This window comes from Haemaphysalis longicornis, unplaced genomic scaffold (assembly GCF_048455015.1).
Source record: "Haemaphysalis longicornis isolate Haplotype H1 unplaced genomic scaffold, Haemaphysalis longicornis Haplotype H1 scaffold_9, whole genome shotgun sequence".
NCBI lineage: Eukaryota > Metazoa > Arthropoda > Arachnida > Ixodida > Ixodidae > Haemaphysalis > Haemaphysalis longicornis.
The window spans coordinates 89,874,428-89,898,808 of record NW_027526460.1 but is presented as its reverse complement, the minus strand read 5'-3'; the positions used below and the strand labels follow the sequence as shown (position 1 = coordinate 89,898,808).

Here is a 24,381-nt window from a genome sequence, read left to right as displayed (position 1 = left end):
GCATGATATCAGCTCATCCTAGACAAGCAGGAAACCTAAGAATAACCAGCTGAACCTTAGCTCACGCTACGTATATTCTGGCCTATCCGAGCTAAGCCACTGCTAATTTTTATTGGTCTACACAAGGCATTTATAACTACTTCTCTTTTCACTGGCATCTGGCTAGCCTAATAAAAAAATAGAACGAATGTACTTATTCACTTCCTCTGATTTATCCACGTCTTGGCTTCCAATTCCTGCTTGCAATATCGGCGTTGTTATGCGTCCACTGCATACATTATCAGTGTCAGCCTCACATTACCTGTTTTCCAAAGGACCCTTATTTGAAGTACACTAGACCTACACACAGTAATTGACATGATTCAGCCTTACTATCTGTCATCGGCATCCTGAGCTTCCTACACACTTTGCAAATTATGTTTTGTTGTGTTTTTTTGCTTTATTTAAGCAGGGCACAAGGGCTCTGTTTAACATCATGCACTGCGTATTAATTAGAAATCACAACATTTGTACTTATATCAATAGCTCATCAGGAAAAGCTGAATAAGTTGATGAAAAATCTCCGTTATGCTCTTGCAGTACAGTAAAAGCTCGTTAATGCGAACCGCGAGGGTTCGCCATCTCTGTTCGAATTAGCGAAAGTTGAAACTGATGAAAGTGAAGAATAACAACACAACATGGCAGTTGGGAAGCATTAGGGCATGTCAAGTGAATAGTTTGGTGCTTTGTAGAGTCCGTGATTACTGCCTGTATTTTGCCCTTTGAGGCGGCAGGCAGCACATCTTGCTAACGATTGAATGTAGTGGAAGCCTACTCTTCGCCTTCTTCAAAATTTAAGAGACGGCCAGCATTACCCTGCAGACATCACTACAAGAGGACGACCGCGTTAGTGGTTCGTACTCTTCCGCCCTGTCGTCACTGCAGCAGCGAAATTTGACGACCACTGTGAAATTTCTATGTACAGGACTATACAAATTGGACACAAAGCCCCACAATTACACCTCCTTGTCAGCGAAGCCTTCCAAGGTAGTATGTTATCCCTAATCTCTAACAGCTGCTTTATTTTATCTCTGCTTGCCGTAATATTTTCGGGTGTTCTTTAGTCTACACCAAACACACACGCAGGTATCTCAACACATAGTAATTAGTTCTTGCCTATAAGAAAGCCTTTTGCGTGCCATATATTTTGTGCTCATTTTGTGTTAGCGTTTGGGGAATTGAAAAATGAGCGAAATGAAGGGGATTTAATGGTTTTCTCATTGTCATATTTTTTCATTGCGATTGTTACTCACAATTTGCAAACCGCTTGCCTATAACACTCCATCAGCCTGCTCCGGACTTCGCGATCGATATCTGCTGATAGCTTTTGTTTTGAGACCCTTAGCATGTGAGCATACGAGACTCTACAAATGCGATTGCCGTCTCTTTCATACTTCGCTCTTCGCCATAGCTTCGGCAGCCGCATTCGCCCTTAGAAGCGCTGTCTGAAGCTGGGCTCGGGGAATAAAACATGAGATAATCCGCCTCAGCCTGCGCTGCGCGAAATATTTGCTTTCATTAAATTTAGCGCGACGCCGATCGTTGAGTCATATTCGTTGCCAGAACCTTTCACCCAAATCTCCATCGGGGGGGAGAAGGGGGTGGGGAAGGCTGTTACGCTCATATGTGCCGCCCTAACGTCTCCATTACCTGGTTACAGCAGCCGTCACAGGCCGATCCACTAATTTCCACTGGCAACAATGTCAACGTACCCAACCCAGATATGATTCAACAACTAGACGAGGGCTGGTAACGCTGGTAACGCCTTCTCACAACATTGGTAAGAGCTTCGGTGGTCCCCTAATTTTCTTTTGTTTGGATTTTCAGGCCACATTTTTTTCGCATTTTCTTAACGACTTCTTCGGTAATATAGAGCAAGATTTTGAAGACGCAATAAGAATCGAAGAGCCGTTTTTCTGCCACAAAGAGCAACAACAATCGTCGAATATCAGTTAACGGAATGCAAATAGTTTCATGGTATTCTGTAGATGGAAAAGAGCACTCACACCCCCGTCTTTTGTGTTGCTCCCTTTGCTGCTTTATTTCCCGCCCCGGCACCACAGATAGCGCTTCTCACGGCGAAAGAGGGTGCTGAGGCCAATGCGAAAGACGAAGCGATAAAAGAGATGGCAATCGCCTTGATTGGGAGTGGTATAGACAGGTATTTTGCCACTGCGCAAGTACACGGAAGGAAGGGATATTATCTGCTAGATAATTCACTCTTCAAAAACACGATGTGTCCTGCGGTGGGAATTTCATAGGTGTCCGTCTCAACTTTTTGTCTGTATTAGGTTTTGTATGTGTACAGCTAGTGTACAAAAATATGTTACGTACCAACCATGCTAACTAGAAACTACCTTAGAATGACCTAACTACAGCGGCAAATTGACATTTGACATTGCCTTGAGTACGTTCGCGTTTTAAAATGCCGCTGCCGCGTTATTACAGTACAATAACTTCCAAAGACATGAAGTAATAAGAGCGAGACGGCTCCTCCGCGGTCTGGTGCTTAGGTGTCATCGACGCTTCTTCTTTAAGGTAAGCAAGCCATTCAGTAGGGGTATGCCTCAATATTTCAGGGCGCAATAAAAATCTCGTACTACGCTAGCCTTTTGTGTATTCTTGGCGTGCAAATCCTTCAAAGTCAGCAATAATTAGCATCAGAAGTTCCAGCTCACCTCTATGGTAGTCACTCGAAGCGTGATGTTGGTGGTACCGAAGTCGTGGAAGGCATTGTGGTTTGTGATGTTCAGCCCATCGCTAGTGGACCATTCTCCTACCTAAAAGTGGAAGAAGGAGATGCAGATACAATTAGCAAAATGGCTCTGGTCTGTGCTAGTTGGTACTTCTTCGATGGGTATCAGCTTGAATAAAACGAACACAAAAGACAGAGGGAGGAGACGTGAACAAATTTTTTTTATATTTTTCGTGTTTTTCTATGTATATATCTGTGTTTCCTTCAGTAAAATTTCAGTTGATAGTCAGCAGTGTGTCGCGTATCTCCCTCTTCCTTTTGTGTTCGCTTTATTCAAGCTGATTCCCATCGACGACAACTAGCAATGGGTCGCCTGGAATTTATGGTTTGTCATTATCAATAGCTACGAGTCAAATCAATCCAAGGGTTTATAAAAGGGGCGAGGAGTTCCCTGTTGTGGTTGCAGCAGTTTTGCAGCCCGCGCTGTCCACGGAGATTTCCCGTGATATTGCATCGCAATTGGGCGAGGCAAAACTCCCGCTGCGGAAAAATAAAAATTTGAGTTGGTCCACAATTGTAGCATGAATCCGGGACCAGGCGTATCCGAGGAGTGATTAATACCACCACATTACGATTCCACTGTAAATCGCAGCGCAGTGAAGCAGAACTTGTGACGGGGGCAGCGCCCTATTACTACCAAATAATTCACTGGACACATCGATAAACGCCACCCTGAAGACTTATGAATGGCAGTCTTTGTCCTCCAAGAGCACTACATAGAGCGGTACTTAGCTACTATATTAAGACCGATGCACGCCAAATGTATTCGGCTTCTATTTTAAGGCGCAGCCCTTTGCCGCCATCGGTTTCGCGGCGATGGTGGAGGTGGCGGCGTCCGTCGCCGTACGTGTAGCCGTGTGAATCAACGAAGCAGCGAAGGCAGAAAGAAAACGGAGGGCAGCGTCTGGCGAAGGGTGAGGGGAGGGCGGCACGCGCAGCTATGACGCCGTTTCTCTCACTGCCTCCCCCTCCCACTTTCTCCATGAGGCCGCCAAGGAGCGCCCTCCCCCTCACACTTTCCCCATTTTGCTGTTTCGTTCACCGCTAATCCAAACCAGGTCACATCTGCGCGGGAGGTCCAAAAACACATTGCATCAACATGATCGCTGGTCCCCCGTGCGTGGCTAATCCGAACCAGGTGACATTTGCGCGGGAAGATCAAACACGATTTGCAATAACAAGCTGGCCGGAGGGGGCGACGCGCTGTGGGGTAACGACAGAGTAGCGCGCGCAGCCGTGCGCTCGCTGATCACGTGTTCACTTCCTGAGAGGCAGCGCATATACGTCGTGACCGCGAAGACTGCTTCAGTTCGCGCTGCGCCTAAATTTCGCATTAGGAAGTATTGTAATCGTCAGTGCATTTTTTTAAGGATGTCTACATGCCATTAGCCAAGGCATTATTGTGCGAAGGTTTGACGAATATATTGCGTTAGATTCACAACATAAATATCCTAAACTATGGTGCGTTCCTTCAAAATTCACTCAACTGCAACATGGCACAGCGCACACAATGCGCATTGCAACCGCGTATGAAGTGTTGCTATTTTTTATTTGACGCAGAGTCACAAGCAAACAAAATAAACTCTATTGGTGCGCCGGGCGGACGCATACCTATGTCAATGTATGCTTCTGTAGAGTCATAGCTGCACACTCTCACGTATTGTGCACCACCAGACGCAGGCCTGTGTAGCAATGTAAAAAAGGGCCCATCTCCCCGCGAGGGGGACTCGAGTAAATGCGTCGCATAGGGGGTGGGTGTATTGCGTTAACGTTTAGTGTTTGGGGAGTTGGTGGTAGTGAATGCGTTGTATCAGCAGCTTCTTGACGTAGTTTGAATGAGTCAAGGATATAAGGCGCGTTCGTAGCCTCCCATTCTGTGTCGGCTTTGTGGCGCAGTGGATAGAGCACCATGTACCTTGCGTTCCGCCCGCAGGGTCGTGGGATCGAAACCAGGCGCCGGTAAGTATTATTTTTCTATATAATGTAGGGGGAGGGGTGCGGACCTGTTGTTGAGAGCGAGGAGGGTAGCGTGATGCGGGAGAGGAGGAGTGGGGGAGAAGGCGCGCCTGCGCGCTCAGCTGTTGCGGACGCACGGCGGACGCTACATGTGAGTTAAAGAAATGCTCTGCATTTAAAAATATTTTGCAACCCAAACAAGGTCCATCTGTTCTTACATCGTGCTACGACCGAAAGATCTGCTGGTTGTAAGTAAAGTTTCGGGTACCTACAACGGGCCTTAAAACTTAAACGTGTAGGAAAGGAGAGCTTTAGCATACCGGTACCGTGTTAACGTTACCGTCTACCGCGCTTGCGGGAGTCGACTGCGCATGCGCGAGAAGTTGCCGTGGATTGTAGCTTACCGGCACAGGCTTTACCGTCGCCAACGGGTTTTCTGAGCAGACCAAGTGTACCCTCGCGTATTGATTACAGCAAATGCAGTGCGCTCGGGCACTTTGTGCATGGTACAGCCGGTAAAAGTGACCTTAGTTGATGCCATTAATTACGGTTTTCTTGTTGAATGATGCTAAGATGCACAACCAACGACTTTTTTTTTTCAGATGGGCGAGCAAAATTGCCGCCTTACTCGTGATAAGCTTAGCCCGCCTGAAATAGTTCAAATACGTTTCTGAGCTCGCAACGCGCTTTTGCGCCTCCTAAATTGTGCTGGGCAAGGTAGTGTATGTTTTATTGAGTAAGTACTACAATATATTTTACCCATTTCTTCCCGCAATATTTAGCGCGGGGGTTAGTTGTAGTTTACCTTGCTTCCAATTCTACACAGTAGATGGCGCCACCGACATGTTTTCTTTTTAAAGCTCTACAGGTGATGGCTGCAGTATTCTCAAAACAACTGATGTTATTGTGAAATGAAACAGTCAAGCTAGTTTAACCGAAAGCAAATAGATATGAGCAACAGAATTATTCGTGATTTGCTTCGACAATAATTCATCAAGATGTCGCTGCCTGCACCACGGCGGCCGGAATACGCAAACCGCAAACGGTGTGCTAGAACGTGTCCTATCGTTTTCAGCGGCGAACGGAAACTCCGGCTTTCGGTAACACGGCAAACGATAACGCAAATACGGCAGCAATATCTTAAGACTCCCTAATGTTTTGAGTGCTGCGCTTATAACTATACAAGCAGTCTTCCTTCAGTTTTTCTTCAGGCCTTTAGTGCGGAAAAAAACTAGGGATCTCTAATTTTGCTTTAATTCAACTAAGCCGTCTGGGCAAGCAGACAACGAAAAGGAATCGTCTGCACATGTATCTGCTGTAAACCTATTGTAGTACTTGCTTTAGAACTGTGTACTGTTGCCTTAAGCAGCCGTGAAGACAAAATACAGTTTGTTTTATTCGAAAGATTTTATGGTTGTTGTGACCCCAGCGCTTTGTCGGCAGCAAACGACGCTTTATACACTGAGAGGATAAACATTAAGCCAACACGTGAAACCTCCCGCTGCGTCGTCTGTTTCGTGACGTAAGCGATGACGTCCTCATGGCAGGTACCTAAAACAAAAGTTAATATCTTGACTAAGGCCACCGAGAACGCCGAAACGCAACTTTTGTTGCTGTGTACTGAGTAAGGCTCCTAGATGGCACGACGATACCATTTGAGGACCGCTGTGCGCACTCGCTTTGTTATTGAATGAATTTGTATCTCGGTTACTTTTGTTAAGGTTGATAGTATTATTTCGTGAAACATTGAGGATACTCGACAACAGGTTACATAAGTGGCAATGTCGCTTATACCAGTTCAGCAGTATCATGTAAGACAAGCCCAACACGACCGACGGCTGTGCAGCTTCGGCCGGCAAAGTGAGCGCAGAACGAACAGGTGCTTCAATGTCTACGTGTTTGTTCGTAACTTCCATCGTTTACTCCGCCATTCTTGCTGCTGTGAAAAGAATGTTCATCAAACTTCAGCATAACCAGCTCGTTCTCCAAGCTTATAGTCCCTGCGGAATTTGTGTTGGATTTTGTCGGCGTCAGCCAACCGCAAAGAGCTGCCCATAATCGTCATAAGTCCAGTGCGGAAACGTAGTTAGGGTGTCGCATGCCTATTATCTGTTTTCTTCTTTGTACAGAATATTTGAATGAAGTTTACATTAACATAGGTGTCAATTCTATTGTAACAGTGATATTAGGTGTTATTCGGATAAACCAAACTGCCATTTTGTCTCTATGGCCCTCGTTAACGGAGCCATGGCAAGCCAGCTGGTTTAATCGAAGCAACGTCCCGATGTGAGCTCAGTTACAGAAACTGCTACAACCTCTCAGTGTGCACGTATTTAGAAGCCATAATGTAACAAAAGCTCAATAACAAAAAAAAGCAAGTTTATGCGTCAAAGACAGCCCTAAAGTGAGCCTTTCATGATTGCTTGCGGGTTGTTTTGGAATTAAATTTTCAGATTATCGTTATAAACTGTATGAGTATCGATGAAATTTTGTCACCGTATCCATGTTATACAGTTGGAAACATTGATATTATATGTGGTCCGTGGTGATATCTCATCTCTTTCTCATTTACTTTACTATTAATATGACCATTTCCCGCATTCTTGAAATTTTGAAAGTAAAATTAAGGTAGAGTAAAAACAACCTTTTCCTTTTTTCAGGAACGTTCAGTCATTTTGCTTGTCGTTACGCCAAAACATTTTCACTGTGGAACAAAGAACATATTTGCACACCGTGACTTTGTACCCTGCTTAAAAACGTGCAGGCCACCTTTCCGGACGTGAGGCTTGTTCACTTACTTTTTCTAAAAAATTCTGGCGTAGTTTGAGCAAATCAAGTTTCAGGCTCGTCCGGTTCCCCTCGTTGAACCGGATGTTTCCTGTCAGGCCATGGAAATCTACCTGCGTGGAGTAAGGACAGCAACAAAGACACGGGCAAGTTACTTTGGAGAAGGAAGACCAAAGCAAGGTTCATGGCATTCCTCAAAACATTGCCTTGTGTGCTGAGGCTAAAATGCGCACTTCAACGAAGACACATAAACTCCTCTTCTGTACAGCCACGAGATGGCCGCGACCCACTTGGGCACTGATCTGCTCACTCCCACGTAAAAATTTTAAAACATTCTGCCAAAAAAATTCCCCGCATTTCCCCGAGGGGAAGAATGTGAAAGTGCGAATGCACGAGTTGAATTTTCGCGGTTCGGTAATGTTCGCGAAAGAGAGATCACACACACACACACACAACTACAAAGAAAGAAAGATGCATTTATTCACAGACACCTATTTGTGTTGTCGTTGTACTTGATCGCTAGAGCGGATCTCAGCTTTGAAATTTCGTGTCAGTACTCCTTTAAGCGATGCATTAGCCCTTCTCACGCCCGATTCCTGGCCAATCCCCCACGTGGGTATGTGCCATGTCAGCGGTCAGGCAGCGCGCGCCCATCTTTGAAATTTCGTGTCAGTACTCCTTTAAGCGGGTGCATTAGCCCTTCTCACGCCCGATTGCTGGCCAATCCCCCACGTGGGTATGTGCCATGTCAGCGGCCAGGCAGCGCGCGCCCATCTCCCCCCGTTGCTAAGGAAGACAAGGAGCGCGCGCACCCGCAGCTGTTGCTATGCGGACTACGGCGGCGGACGATTCAGGCTCGCTTAAGAAGTGCATTCGCACTTAAAACTTGCGTCTGCTGACGTGTTTCAAAGGCGAAAGCCCACTTTTACTCCGTATTTGCGTCCCTTTTAAGTGCAGAGCCCTTTAGGAGTCCTGCCCTGTCGTCGCAGCTAACTCGTTGGACCCCAGTTGGGCCACACGGCTCTCAATCGTCGCGGCGTAAAACAGAGGGTTCGAAATCCAAGCGGTTCATATAGTCATAAGCGTTCGAAACTCGTGAACCACTGGCGCTTGTCATACATCTCTCCGTTGTTTAGCGCAAAGGAAACTGTGCGTACATGTGATGCAAAATATACGTAATTATCAGGCATCTCCCGCGCTCATTTGGTTAGGAACGCTCCTTGGGTTGGTTTTTACGATAACAAGCGAAAAAAGTGGCAGTGCGACGCCTCCGCGTGCGGGAGGAAAATCAAGTACAAAAAGAACAGAACTCCTGCTGGAGCAGTTTCAGGCAGGGGGACCGCGAGCACTACGAAGGCGGGAAATTTGATTTGCATTGGGTGGTAGCAGTGAGCGGATAACGGGGCTACAGCCCATTATGGCGAATCACTGCTTTGCACTTCCGACAGCTTTCACATTGAATGGAACGGCTTTAATTTTCTTCGCTTTGGATTTATTGTTTTGCGGAGAATAACACCGAGAGGCAGACTGGCCGCAATGAATACGGCAGCTTTCCCCTAGACGGAGCTCTCCTTCTCGTGCACGTGTTCTACTCACGTGCAGTCACGTTTGCGTGTCACGCGGCACGCACCCGGCTAATTCTTGTTCCCCGCTGGCAAGGTTCCGACTTTGTGCAGTGGAACCCCACTTTACTCTGGTGGCCCGCTCTGGTGACCCAGATACGAATCCCAGACAAACCCAAAGCTGTTTTCGGTTATTTTTATTCAGTTATTTTATTTTTTTAGTGGCAGACATTTTGGTAAAGTTCGTGTTCACGGCGACGATTATGGTCTATTCTCGCGATTTGTGAGACATCTTAGGCTTTCAGCTTAATATTTCAATGTGAATCAGCTCACGTGTCTACAGTTACTGTAAAATTACAAACAACTAAGTGCTGAAAGTTGCTAAACTAAACCATCGTCTGTAAATGCCGGCAAATCTTTCTGCTTTTCCAATAAAGAGCCTTCTCTCTCTCTCTGTCTCTCTCTCTCTCTCTCTCTCTCTCTCTCTCTCTCTCTCTCTCTCTCTCTCTCTCTCTCCCTCTCTCTCCCTCTCTCTCTCCCTGTCTCTCTCTGTGTCTCTCTGTCTCTCTCTCTCTCTCTCTCTCTCTCTCTCTGTCTCTCTCTCTCTCTCTCTCTCTCTTTCTCTCTCTCTCTCTCTCTCCCTCTGTGTCTCTCTGTCTCTCTGTCTCTCTCTCTCTATCTCTCTATCTCTGTTAAATCAGGCCGGTACCATAGGCGCTGTAAAAAGATCGACCCGTTTTGTGAATTAATTCATCAAGTGAAAGGCTCCACTCTACGCCTTGTGCAAGGAAAGAGCCTGTTTTAAAGTTTTTGTGAGCCCTCGTTGAGGTTTGAATTCTAGTATCACGCGCCCAACACCCTTCGTTGGCGCGACATTCGAGCGTGCATCGCCTGCCTCAGTCGGTTTCTCACCGCATAGAAGCAGGACGAGTAACGCGCTCTATAAGTTGTCGTAGCATTCGTAGCTTCGTAGACCGCATGATCCGGTTTGTTCGTTCAGTTACTGGTAGTTACTGGTAGTTACTGGTAGTTACTGGTAGTTACTAAAGTTACTGGTAGGCCACCGTGCTATATAAAGGAAGTGACTGGCAGGGAGCCGGGGAGCGCTTTTCCAAACGATGCCAGTTGCACTGGTTGTAACGGCCTGCTAAGCAGATTCCGTACATGATGCTCTACTTTCCTTAATAATATGGAGACAAAGAAAGCGAAGTTACCATATCCTAGCGCCCCCTCTAAAGCGAAACTTTGCATGAGGAGGGTTCCGTGCATTTTAGCTCTGCGAAGCAAAAAACAAAAAATAACGTCTTGCGTCACACAAGTTTATCGTGAACGCTCAGCAGAAAACTGCTATAACTATCTTTTTATCTAAACGTCTCTCAATAGAATAAGAAAATATAACTGAAAAACATTTTCTGTAAATTCGAGGTACCGTAAACACCATAGTTTGCATGATAACATTCATGCGGAGACACCTACGTCGTGAAATTACTTCGCTTCGCTTCTTCGTAAAATGGGGTGTGGAAATTTCCCAAATTCCGCGTGAAACATTCACCTTCCGGCCGCCCTTACCATGCTAATGAGGTTGAATAGGCTGGTTCCTTCCGTCCACGAGACTTCGTCCTCGCATGAGACGTTGGCCGGCCGCAGCGTGGCACTTCGTTGCAAGTCGTTCAGCCCGTGGGCGAAGGCGTACACAGCGTCGAACATCAGGGCGGGTTCCGTCTGCGCCGCGGTAAACAGGTACAACAAGTATTATACCAAAGCGTGAGAGCATTCTCTAGTTGGTGTTCTATGATTCGCAACAAACAATGACAGAAACAAACAATGAGCACAACAAACAAACCATGGGCAGTCCCCGGACCCTGATTCAGGTTTCAGGAACCAGGGACCCTGTCACTGCCTCTGTCTGCGGTCCGTTGTTGTGAGTGTGTTCTGTGAGCACGTTGATTCGCGAAAGCGGACGTGTCCCTGTATACCTGCCACACTCGAATCGGGCAACGTCTCTACAGACGAGCAAAGTGAGCCGCAACTGTTGATCTTGCAACGATACTTATTACGTGCTTCACGTAACGGTGATACGACTAAGCTAATGAAGACCAAATACTTATATTCCGGTGTCTCGGAGAGGGAAATTTGTTCGCTATATTTGCGTCCCCTCAAAGGTGGAAAACAAAACACTGTAAAATCATGCACCCCTCCGTTTAACGACGACGATGGTTGGACGCGAAGATTTCTCGTGATGGATGCTTCGGTTGACCAATCTCACACTGCGAGTATGAGCTACTCTGGAGGTGCGCACCACTTTTCTAGAATACTCACCGCCACTCTCGGGTGTGCAATCCGTAGGCCTGACGTTTGGGTTTGGGCTGTACGGCGCGAATCGGTACCTGCTGCCTGGCGTTCGCTTCGACCACGTCGAGAGGGAGCAATCTGACAGACTTCGGCTCCAAAACGCGAGGGACCCAGGTTCAACTCCGGCCACGAGAAGCGTTTTTTTCTTCTTTCCCTTCACCCACGATCATTCATCGTCACCGTCAGCGAAAGTTGGCGTGTTCGCGTACTACGGTATCAGTTCGGACACTGAAGCTTCCCCTTTTAAAACATCGAATATAAAGCTTGTGTAATCTGTGGTCGACGACCCACTGTGCAAATATAAAAATACATGCCAATGTTACCTTTACTGTGTTTTTCACACATATGTTTTTGACTTTCAAGGTTACTGTAGTTACAAAAATCGCAGCCTACAAAACAGAACCCATGAGCTAACGTTTAGTGGAAACTCGTTGCAGTAAACGAGCCAAGAAAAACCGAGATATTTGCCGCAGAGATAATGCTGGCTGTATAGGCAGCATTTATTTCAGCCATCAAAACTTCTTGGAAACTAACTAAAGGGCTTATTCGTTCGTTTAAATATACGAAACAAATACAAAAGCATCATTTACACGGAGTATAAAAGTTTTATACAGTGGCCCCCCTGGTAGATCCGAAGAACGTCGAGGGAATGATCACGCTTCTCGCCTTACACATAATGGAGATCGAAGCATTAGCCGGTCGCGCGCGCAGGGACCCCGTGCATTTATTCGTTCATTCATAAGATAACTGAAATGAAACGCCCTATTGAGCTAGTCGTCCATCACAACTACTTCTCACGGCAATGTGAAATATCCCTGCCGCGTCGCTTGAAAAGCGAGTTTATTAAAGCAGACTGTTTTTATGGGAGTGACGGAATGCGCCGTATGTGATGCCTATAACGCCGAACATAATCTTCAAAATATCAGGCAAAGGTGCCACGGGTACACCTTCAAGCGGCACCACTTTTTAATGTCACAAACATTGATATATATATATATATATATATATATATATATATATATAGAGAGAGAGAGAGAGAGAGAGAGAGAGAGAGATAGATAGAGAGAGAGAGATTGCTTTCGTGAATAAAGTGGAACCCCGTTTATGTGTTTTTCATGGGACCGGGAAACCAAGACGTAACAACCAGGAAAACGCAGCATTTAGGAAAGCTCCGAAAATAAACGAAAACAGTGTAGGTTTGACTCGCAGCCATGCATTTCTGCAACTTTCGCTTCCGAAGCTCAGAAAAGAAGAGAATGTAGGATTGCCACTTTTTGCGATCGCTGGAAAACACCACGCGGGCAATGCAAGGTCCCTGGCGATGTGGACTCTCTTCCGCACTGGCGGCTTGTCTACTGCGACTAGTACGTCAAGCTTTTCCTGAAGGAGAAGCCCCTCCCTCTTTCGCGACGCCATCAAGGCACGACAAAGTTCTCGGTTGCAAGCTCAAAGGTATTCTCAAAGCTTGAAGCGCGTGATATGAAGAGAGCGCGTGCTATTCTTGCGGTGGAGGTTATTTTTGCGGTGACGGCAGTGTTGACGATGGCATAAGGTATCATGGGGCCATCTAGTGGTGAGGGATCGCACCCGCGTGTGGCTTCAAGCAGTCAGTCTTGTAGCCAAGCCTGGCCAAGGCTTGTCAAACGTCAAAATGGCGGTCCGCGCATGTTGCCCGGGTGGCTTCGGAGTGTCAGAGTGCGATGAATGATCCGGGAACGTACGCTGATCCACGGCGTAACAGTACAGTGGCTAGAATAGGAAAGTGTGATGACCGTGCCCACTCCCGCGTGACGCTGTTGGAGGAAATTCCAGGTGGCGCTGTCACACGCTTATACACGTTCGCTGCGACGGCGACGGATTATGGAGTACGAATGTATTGGCGCGCAGCACCACACCGAGAAAGCCTATTTGAGAGCTATTCTGCGTGCTAGCGCAAATTGTGATGCAATGAATGTCGTATTTTTTAAGAACTACTATTATTGCAGTTTACAACCGACTGGACGCGCTTTGACAGCCGAATATAGCCGGCTGGCTCTGGCACTTATGAAACGCACATCAGAGAATTAATTGTGGGCTGGTAACTGGTAAACACGCATTTTATTTTCGACGGGCTCATTACAGACAGACAAAAAATGCTCACTTTTGGTGAATTTCTTTTGATTTGTTGAAAATTACGAAGTCTCGAAGCCATCAACTTTCTATGCTCAATTGGCCTTGCCTTTCGCTGCTAGTTCTTTTTTTTGTGTGTGAACAAATTAAGGCATTTTTGCTCGAAATGTCGTCGGAAAAGCGTTTTCGACCTTCGGTTCTGCTGTTACGTGAGGAAATTGAGCTTAAAGTGCTTCTTTCTTTCACGACAAGGCCAAAACGAAGACCAAAACGAATTTGATAGTGATGGACGGAGAGAGCGGCATACTTTTTCAGTATGTCAGATGCTTCGTAAATGCTTCCATTCTCTGGAAGGGTGCGTGTACGGGCTTTGGCTTTATCCTGCGTAGTGCGACACACGCTGTAAGCCATTGTGAAGGGCTAAACACTCAGCGTGTGGTTTCCCCCATGTTGCCGAAGATAGGGTCAAGTTGTTGACAGAAAAGGAGCATGGGGTTCTTCAAACTCTGCACTCACAGGGAAGTCACAATCCTTAGCTTTGTTATTGCTGGGTGGGGCCGCGGGTGCACTTCTCCCTTGACACTTCCTGCTCGGAGAAGTTGTTTCGGCTGGTACTTCGGGGGACTTGGAAATCGCGTGGGCTGATTTTGCGAGGGCAATTCCGAGGCCTGCCTATGTAGATTGAGACAAGTTTTCCGTTCACGGTATGTTCAATGTGCCGGGAGATGTATCTTACGTCGAAGTGTAGCTCGTACATAGCGGTGTTTTCCTTCAGCCGCTTCTGAGTACGTGGTATTTCTCGTCGCCACTGCGCCAATACAGACGCACGTCCTTCGGAACGCCAAACAACGACAGCTTCTTTTTTGCGGGACTTGTACACCGTAGAGCGGCCCGGCACAAAACTGTGACTCTACTTTCACGGCACTAATGCACCCTTAAACCTGCTACGGCACAGGAAACAAGCGGTGCTTCTCTCTGCGCAAAGCGGCAATCGCATTGCAGACGATCCGCGCGCGCCTCAGCAGGCGACGTGTAAACGATCGCGCGCGCCGCCTCGCGGATCCCTATCGGCGGCTTCAAATCGCCTCGTAGGCGCTGCATGCCGCTAATCACACTTTCCTATTCTAGCCACTGTTGTAACAGTGAGGATTTTAATACATGGGACTCAATGTAGGCTGCGCCCGGACTAGACAAAAATAACGTAGCATCCGGGAAAACGTAGCACCAAGGAAAGAAAGAGCGGTGTTATACTGTACTCAAGAGGTTAGCTCCACAAACGGTGGGGCTTGCAACTTCAGATGGGGTGAACACAATAAGGCGAAAAAAGGAAAATAGAGGGGGAGGGGGGTGGCGAGTACGCAGTAACAATGTGTAATAGACAGAGGAAAATGAAATCAATATGAAACCTGTAAAAAAGATTACAGCATAAGGTGAAAAAATTTGAGGATCTCAAGGCTCAATTGCTCGTTCAATGATGCGAATATCTTTGGACGCAGGCATATCCCGTCGACATCACGAAGGGCACTTAGAGCCTTATCCCGCTCTCTCTCATCAATTTTTCGTACCGTACTGACACCGGAATTCTACTTCTAGAATTCTTAAAACTGGTTCGAATTCGAACTGGTTCGAATTCTTAAGGGGCCTATGTGCGATTAGGGTTGCGAAACGTCGTTCCCAACCAATTTTAACACGATATTGTTTCCGGAGTTCCAAGAAGTCTCGAAATGGCGGTTCAGCCAGTATGTGACATCCTCTAGGCCTGGGAACGTGCATAAAATACAAGCTTCCAGCCTGTAAAACGTAAAGTTGTTCCCTTATGCAGGGCTTGGAAGTGGGCTAGTTGGTGTTTTAAGGTATTGAAGTGCAGAGGTGCGCTGCCTGACACGAAAACATGCGACAAACAGGGGGAAATACACAGGAACAGTTGCGCCTCACCTTGTCTTTTCCTGCGTGTTTCCCCTGTTCGTCGCACGTTTTCGTGTCAGGCAGAGCACCTCAGCACTTCAAGACGTTAAAACATCAACTAGCCCACTTCCAAACCTTGCTGAAGAGAACAACTTTACGTTTTACACAGTGACGTACATATTACTCGGCAACAAAGCCGACAAGCCCGTTTATGTCAAAAAAGAAAACAAAACACCAGCTTTTGGTGGTATTGCGTCCTATTTACGCCCATTGGCCTTGCTGTTCCCACCAGCGGCCTGCTTCCTAACGGTTGGACGCGGCGGGGCTACTAATATTTGACCTAACAGGAACTGCAGCATAGGTGGTCGCAAAGGAGTCTTCAATGCTATTGAAGCCAAGGGCAACGGTGGCGTCTTGCTTAGACAGAAAGAAGAGGTTTAAGTGCCGCTGTTTTTTCTAATCGCAGCGCATTAGCGAGGTTTAATTCCTTTGTTATAGCTTATGAGCTAGAAGAAACTAATCAGAGAAAATATAAAAACATACATACATATATTCCTTAATTGTGCTGGGGCTTATTGACAGTTCTTTGATTACCTAGTAGCACAAAAAAAAACTTTCCCCGTGCAGGCCATCACCTTTTTTAATCGCCACCTCAATGTTCCCCTTTTTTACTTACGACTCTTTCTTCACTGCAGCGTATAGCAAACTGGGGTCGTTGTTTAATTAACCTCCTGTCTTTCACTCCGTCCTCTCTCTCCCGTCTTAGCTTAATAGAAAGTCCAGAACTGTCATCAGTACGTACTGCCCCGTGAGAGCAGCCACGCATTTAGAACTGTCTCACAGATACAATGCCAACAGAAGTTTGTGCTTTGTTGAGCCAGATTCAGCAAACTACTTTCGGGCATGCTTCTACTTCATGGACTTACTTCGATGAATATTACTTGCTGATTAAGCTTTTTACTTTTATACATCTTGCTACTTCGCCACAGCAAACGTGAAAACCTAAACTATCTCATTTATTCGAAAAAATTCCGCAGAAAATTAACGAGGGGTGGAGGGGGAAGGCGGGATAGGGCATTGTACCATTACTGTCATTGTGTTGACCAAGGCTGCCAGTGTGTACAGTAATGCGTTTGTCAAGTGTAATTGTTTACTATGCCAGGGTATGTTCCCACAAGATGTATATCCACTACAATCGGGACCGGTTTTTTGCTGAAATAATATCCGCGATTCACAGCTTAAAGTTGTGGCCTTTTTTGCAGCTGTCGACGCAAAATATGTAAAGTTTTATGATAATCAGTTTTTCCGTATCTTTTACGCTTTGGCAGAAAAACTGGCAAATTATTTTGCAGGACAATCATTGTTTTTAAATAATTGGAAGGTGCTGTTTTACCATTTCGTTTATTTATAAACAGACACCGAAGCAAATTGTGGTCATTACTTTGTTAGCTTACCAGGTAATAGTGCAGCATGCGTACTTTATGGTCGGTGTTTTCCCTTTAGCAGTTTACAAGAATCATTTTCCGACTTAAGTAAATTCACAAATCTTGCTTCTGGCTCACGCTCCTCCCGATGTCGTCGTGACGCTCAGACGACTCACTGGAAAGGCGCAGTATGACGTCTGCCTGATTCCTTCGATGCTCAAGTTGCGTAAACTGTGCGTAAAACCACGACAGCCAATATTATTAATTAAATAGGGGAGCATATATCGCTCTCCCACTAAAAACCACACTGAAGGCAGGTGCGACCTCGTTTGCTGCACATCGTGATAATTCCATGAATGACGAAATACGTTCTGTTCTCCCGTATTTTGAGCTTTACTAAATGCGGAATAAAGGTCGAGATTCTCATAAACAGTTAATTAAGCTAATTAGAGAGTTACACATTTTGTTCTATACAACAGAGCCAGAAACAAGAGTAAACAAGATGCATTTTTGCGACAACGTAAGCCCTATTCATGTACTCACGATTATCACGTTGGTGCGGTTGAGGATGTTTTGCCCGAACGGTTGAAATTTCTCCATGTCTCGGAGGATGTCCCGAACAGTCTCGTTTTCTGAGTCCACCATTCGGTACGCGGTGATGTTGACGAAGTTGTACTGGAAGTCTTCTAGGTTGTAGGCTTCGATGTCCTGCGCGGGTGATAGGATGAAGATGAGAATCAGAACGTGAGGTTGTTTTGTCCCAGCGTTCCCTGTCTTGCAGGCGGCTCCGCACTTCCTAGCTAGGACAATCGCGGGAAATTCGCGAGAAATTCGCGGGAAATTCGCGGGACAGCAACCTGTTGTTGACACGGGGAATTCTTCTTCTAAACCCGGAGAGCCAAATGTGGATCCTTATCCTTGTCCCTTGAGCTTCTTGTATCTTTTTGTAACAGTATTGCCCACGTATTCTTTCATTAGCTGTAGCCGTCGCTTAGATCAGCCAATAAGTGGAGTCGATTGAAAATTCACCCGCTTGGTCGCTGTTATGTAAGGCAGTCCTTGAGTTTTGTTAGTATTGAATTGACCATGAAGGGGACCCGCATAGGAATATTTTCATTCGCTGGATATAAGTAAAAATTCCGTTGGCCTTCAAAATTTAATTTCCCACACCGTAGTTGCAAATGCAACGTGACGCAGAATGCACCGTACCTACCTCTGTAACTGTTTCTATGAAAAATACAATGCGCTTTCCTTCCCCTGCAGCCGCACACTTACAATCGCCTCTCGATGAAAAAATCAGCCACACCTTGCTTTAAAACTAGAAAAATATGTCTGCCTACGAAATTCGAGCCTGCAGGAGCACTGTTTAGCCCTGCTTCTAAAGCAGGGTTTAGCCCTGCTCCTCCCCGAAGCGTTATCGCTGGGTTGTGGCTACATGTCCATGGGCAGTGGCTACGAGTTTTGCATGGCATCCCACATGGGTCCTTGCGCAATCTAGCTGTGGGAGGGTCTCGTCGCGGCCGTCTGACAACTTGCGCCATCCTTCGTACTAGTGAAATACAGATACGAACAGTAGCTCCTCAACAAACCGAGAGGGGGCAGATGCTTCTGTGGGTTGGAAAACGTGTCTTAATATTTGTTTTCCTAATTGCTGTTTGTTTTGTACTTTACATTAAATGAGCGTTTCAGAAATGGGCACCGGCTATAGAAGCTACGCAAGTGCGTTGCGCGACTCAGCAAGCACGACACAGGACGCTCTCGCGCACTCGGGTGGCTCCGTAAAGTATGTCCAATTCTTTAGCGTTTTGTGACCGGCCGCTCAGGCAATGCGAAATAAACATCTCTAGAGAATAACCTTCGCATTGCTGCAGCAGATTATCGAATTTTTTAAGTGGGAAAGAGCTACATTTTATTGAGAAAATACCGCTGGTACTACTACAGTAGTTCAGCGATTCGAAGCAATATTGAGGTTATGGTAAGATCACCCCTCCTATTGTTTCTTCAATAAGAAACTAAACTGTTTAACGTTGGTACGAGAAGTAACGGTGTTAAGTAAAACAATAGCTGTATAGTAGCAGGCTTCCGACCTAACCATTGGAAACTCATCAGAGTACAGCGGATGTTACAGAAACAACAGACAACAAGTATAGTTGTTGCGATAGCTGTGCTGGCGAGCAATATTTATGAAGCTTAGGTGACGTTGAATAGCGCTCGCAGCCGCTTCCTCTGCGCATGTGTCAGTGAAACAAACATACTTACGTAGGTAGCGAAGTGATAGTGATACTTGTAGTCGTTCATTTGAATTTGAAGAATCTGCGAAGGAAATACGTATGGGTTAGTGTTTTAGCTCGGCGTAAGTGCTACCGCCATCTAAACACTGAAAGTACTCTTAAAAAAAGGCATGGTCAAGTTGGTTGAGGTCTCCGCCACGCCGTAAGAGAAATAGCTTATCGCTGTGCTTTTTCAGGTTTAAGTATCTTTGTGTATGCATGAGCCACTACATGCTCTCTGCAGTATATTGTATTACATCAAAATTTCAGCACCTTCCGCAGTAACCTTTGGCCCATAATGTAGCTTAGTAAACAAATGATTTTAAGAAATAATATATAATTATAAACGTGAAATGATCAATTCCAGAAACATACGGAGCAGAAGACATCGAGGTGAATGCCCTTGGCGCGAAAAATAAACCACTAATATTACTGGTGAGCCTGCTAGGAATTGGTCGGTACGAGGTTGGCCAGAAGGAAAGGATTGTAGAGGGGTGAGAGGAGGACGAGAAAAGGGGAGAGGAGGAGAAGAAGAAGCCCTAGGATTTAAGGGTATCACAGAGGAAGTTAACATCGAGGCTGTCGAGGGGACGAAAAGAAGATTAGAATGCTGGTGGACGAAAAGCAGAAAGGGGAATATTGCCTAGGACAGTTCCCACCTGTAACAGGGGAAAAAAGTATTACGGGCCTAATAAGCTTTAGTGCCTGCCCTAAGCAGCGCTTGTATTAAACCAAGAGTGTAAAACATGATTATATTAGTCCTTTTTGGTAAGATGACATGTCATCACCCGGCTTCAAAAGGGAGACCAATAGCAATCATCATCATCATCGAAAAAGAGATACGAGTGAAGGAGACGATGAGAAAATAAATTTTAAAAAACAAGAAGATTGGAGGGCTATATGGAAATGGTGATGTGGGGAAGAAATGCGATCAGAGTTGGGAATGTGAGGTCGAGGGAAGCAGAATTTCCATTTGTGACAGGGTTACAGGATGCAGAGGGAGATAGGAAGAGGAGTCTTGGGCATATGTGAAGGGAAGAGAGATAAAAAGAAAGCTTTACTGCAAATCATGGTTAGGAAGAGACGGTGGATGGTATCGCCGATTTGCCGGTGACCAAGGAAGTCCATTCCGTCTGACGTTTTGGTATCTACGCATATGAGCTACCCAGTTCCGATTTCGATTGCTTGTTCGTACGGATTAATGGGAAGGGATCTTTGTTACATGCCCACATGGTTTGAATGAGGGTGTCCTTCAAGCCCCATGCAGGGCAGTTTGACGATTGTTACCGGGCAGGGTTAATTAATTGCTGTCTACAGGGCAAAGTGTTATTTTGTATGAGGCGCCGTGAGGTTTCTTCAGAGTGAGCTCCGGTAAGATAAGCGGGGGTGAATATGAGGCAGGTGAGACAGTAATGCGCAGTTATTTCCTGATAGCCTAGCAAATCGGGCTCCATGTAGGCGGGCGAGACTTAGGCGTGCTCGGACAGTGTGTCACCGAGCTGCTTTGTTGGCTGCTGTTACGAATCGGCCAGCGCCGCCGTACTTTCCCGCATCACTCCTCGGCTGTGCGGCGAAGCCACTGCGTGCGCCTTTCAGCCGTCCGGCGCCACCATGTCGGTTACTCATCATTCAAGTTTCGACAAGCCGGGTCAGACGCTTCGCTTTCGACGCATTTCAAAGTTCAACGGTTGCCGGCCCGGCGAGGCGCGTCGCAACCCGTTCAAGGACACAGGGGCCCCGCGATCTCAGCGGAGTCCTCCTGTCTCCCCTCTCTCGGACTCAACGTGCGCCGAGGCTACCGACTGCTTAGGAACTCTGGAAAGAGCGTTGTGTGTGTCTGTGAAGTTCGTAGCGTGCGCAAAATGTAGAGGGAAGGCTGTTTGACCTTTACCGCATTTGGGTATAAATAGAGCTGCGCAAGCGCTATAATCCATTCCTGTTAGAGCAGCGAATCCATGCTGTCACTCTGCTCGAGTCCTGTATTGTAACCGCGTCCGTCGGGGCATTGTTCTTTGGCTTCGGCTCACCTCTCACTATGAAGTAAACCGTTACGTTAGCCTACGGCTTCTGGACTTCTCCACGGCTGCAACAGCGGCTGGCCGCTCGCATCATACACGCTACCACTCGTATGTCGGAGGCCACGGAGCTCGGATCGGGTGCCCACACTCGGTCGCAACACTGCATCGTTGCCCCCTAGCCCTGTACGGGCAGGAGTTTAGACCAGCTCCGCGGGGTCGGTAGGAGGATTTTGAAGAAGAATTTGGAGGACAGATGGTACTTATGGCAAAGGTTTGCATTGCCGTTTTCGAAACAGAGTTGATGATTTCGGGGGTTGGTCGCTACGTTAGTGCTAGGGCGAGAAAGATGGGGATTGAGAGAGAAAGGAAGAGAGGAGAGATATGAGGGGATTGGCAATAGTGACGAAATAGAGAAGGAACGGTAGATAGGAAGACGATTGTTTGGAATGGGTGAAGAGGAAGATAAAGAGGGTGTGGTAGAGACAGAAACAAAGAGAGGAGGGTTTGGGGGGTGTCACAAACTCGAGCGTACGACGTCTAAACGTACCGTATAAATTTTTCATTTTTTCGTACAGCGCCTAATTCTTCTTACACTCGTCCGATTCATTCAGTTCGGTTCTATTCGCCCCGAGACAAGGCTGGAACTTTCGCGAACGAAGAGGCGGTAATACGATCACCCGCCGGGTCGCCGGCAAGAGAACAACAAAAATAAAACCCCCGCCGCTCCGGTTTCGTCGAAGCTTCTAGTACTTTCGAGGAGGTGCGCGTGGCCTTGCCAGTTCTAAAGAGCGTCGATGATTCTAGAAGGGAGAAGAGTGAAGTTATTCGCTGACGGCGGCGGGCGCGTTGTGTGTTGTGCTCTCTCTCTCCGCGCCGGCACGGTTATTAAAAGAGAAGCCGCGCCTAAGCAAACCAGCTACGTTTGGACGTCGTGATTGACAATGACACCTGCCAGTTTGTACATCACACCATCGGCGACCCGCGCCCTGGAGGACTCCAACGTACTCCCGGGCCTCGAATCACCGTGATCGTCTCGGACGGCCTGGCCTACAGCGAAGCCACACTTCCCAGGTAGCCGAATCGCCTCCGAAAGCGGTGCATCGTCCGGCCCGGTCGGTGAATATGCTGGGACTTTGTCTCTCATATGCATCGAACTGTTCGTTTTCTTTTTTAGTTAACTGCTCCGCTTCGTAATATTCATTTGTTAGCGCTCCTGTTTGTATCATTTTGTCTAATTTTGGACTGTTTCTGGTATTTGAATTCCATCTAAGTTGTCTGTCATTATCGATCCGTTACCTCGTGCTTGTGTTTGTAACTTGCCTGTCTAAATACAAGTCTTTGTGCTGTTTTTCGTTCAAGGCTCTTGCTCATTCTTGCCGCTCTGGTCGGCGAAAGCCGCACATCAGACGGCCACCCCCTTTATCACCTGTGCCCTGTGGATTCGGTGGGGTTTGTTGGCTCTCTTGAATCGGCTCCCCATATCTTCCGACAGTGCACCCTAATTTAAGTAAACGGGTGACAGGGGGGTGAAAAGAGGAGAGGAACTGGATGGGCGTGTGGGGAGGACAGGATGGAGGGCAGGACAGAAAAAACTACTGTACGCGTAGAGAACTGGCGGGGTATCGCTCGGAACGGAAAGGAGTGCCGTGGTAGTAGTGCGAGGGGAATGGAAAAAGGATTAAAGGGAGAGGAGGAGAGAACAGAAGGGGAATTTTTTGTTGGGTTAGATGAGATAGTGATGTAAAGGAAGTGGAGTATAGCGGTAGGGGAAGAGCAAGACTGAGGGGGGAGAAGAACAGAGAGCGGAGAGGAGTGAAAAAGTGTAGTGGAAGGTGGTAAGGTGTGTGGGTCGTTGAATGCGATGTGGCCGGAGGTGCACTAGGGGAAATGAGCAAATAAAAGACAAGGGATAGAGGACCATGGTGGAGGGAGAGTCAGGAAGATGGGTGGTGGGGTGCAGGGGGGAGATATAAACGAAGGGGGGAGTTTCGAATGACGCAAAGGAGGCTGGAGGTGATGTATGGAGAACGGAGGATAATAGAAGAGGGTGAGCTAAATATGAGGAAGAGTTAAGGAAGGAGACCACGGAGGAAAGAAAGGAGGAGTGAAAGTAGTTTAGCGGAGGAGAGGTGGTGGTGGGAAAAGGTCCCAGAAAGGCAGATTGATGGAGGGGTAATTAGATCACTGTAAAAGGTTTCGGAAAAGCGGTGGTATTGAGAACTTTGGGGTGCGAAGAGGAAGAGAAGGAGAGGATCGGACCTCCAGGAGGTATCAGCGGGAGAGTGGTGAAAGAGACGGCATGTGTAGGTGTGGGGGCATCAGAGGGGGAAGAAAGCGGGCAGGGCGGGAAAGGTATGCATTGGCCAGCGGTAGGCAGTGATAGGAAGAGCAGGGAGGAGAGGATATGAGGAGCAAGATGTGTGGGGAAAAGCGTGAATGGTAGGTCGAGGAGACGGGAAACGTTGTTTACGTAGCAGCGGCGGTCAACGTTATTTGCAGCGGAGCACAGAAATGCGCGATTATTTTTTTCGTTTCCTCCTTATTGACTCTGAAGCTACCAATTATCCATATTTACACCTTACTACAATAATTACATGTGTACACTTCACCCCTATCCATTTATTTTGGAAATATAGGGTTTCATTCTTTGGCTGGTTACAGATTTTCAGACGGATTCTTGCACTCTAAAACGGTGTACATTTTGCGCTTGAGCGTGTGTCAGTGTTCCGAATATGAATAATTAGGCCGCCCTTTCATTTCCCACCACTCAGTTTCTCCTCAAACCCTGCAGGTGTATTTGTCTACCTAAATTCTACATACGGGAGACAACTCCGTAAAGCGAACAGCGCCTTTCCAACTAGGGCCACAGACCAGTCCCTTTAATTGACCTCTACAAAGCAATTAGCGAATAATGCATCGCAATACAAAGTACAGCCGGGACAAAAGGCGCCCATTGTGCAGCTCAAAGCACTGACATTTGTTAGAATAATTCCCCGAAATCGCTCTGGGCATCTTACCCTACGTGCTTCAATGGCTCTCGGTCCGACCGCTTGAGCGCAAAGCGCGGTTACTTCAAAGTCTTCGGTCATCCCCGCACTCAAGCGCTTGAGAACATCGCCTTCCCCCTACTCCCTGATTGCTCCGTCAAAGACGACAAGCGGGCGCAAAGGGGGCTGGCACATTGGTCTGCATTTGGGAAGCTCT

General features: G+C 47.0%; 1 protein-coding gene across 2 annotated transcripts in view; it reads right to left on the bottom strand.

The window, feature by feature from the left end:
• Positions 1-24,381, bottom strand: part of LOC144153912 (glutamate receptor ionotropic, kainate 2) — a 511,191-nt gene that overhangs the window by 26,410 nt on the left and 460,400 nt on the right. For both annotated transcript variants that reach the window (XM_077685670.1, XM_077685671.1), the window contains exons 6-10: positions 19,149-19,202; positions 17,433-17,597; positions 10,669-10,821; positions 7,549-7,650; positions 2,718-2,819 (exon numbers count right to left, since the gene is read on the bottom strand). In XM_077685670.1, the coding sequence (XP_077541796.1) occupies positions 2,718-2,819; positions 7,549-7,650; positions 10,669-10,821; positions 17,433-17,597; positions 19,149-19,202 (576 nt within the window). The remainder of the gene's footprint in view (positions 1-2,717; positions 2,820-7,548; positions 7,651-10,668; positions 10,822-17,432; positions 17,598-19,148; positions 19,203-24,381) is intronic.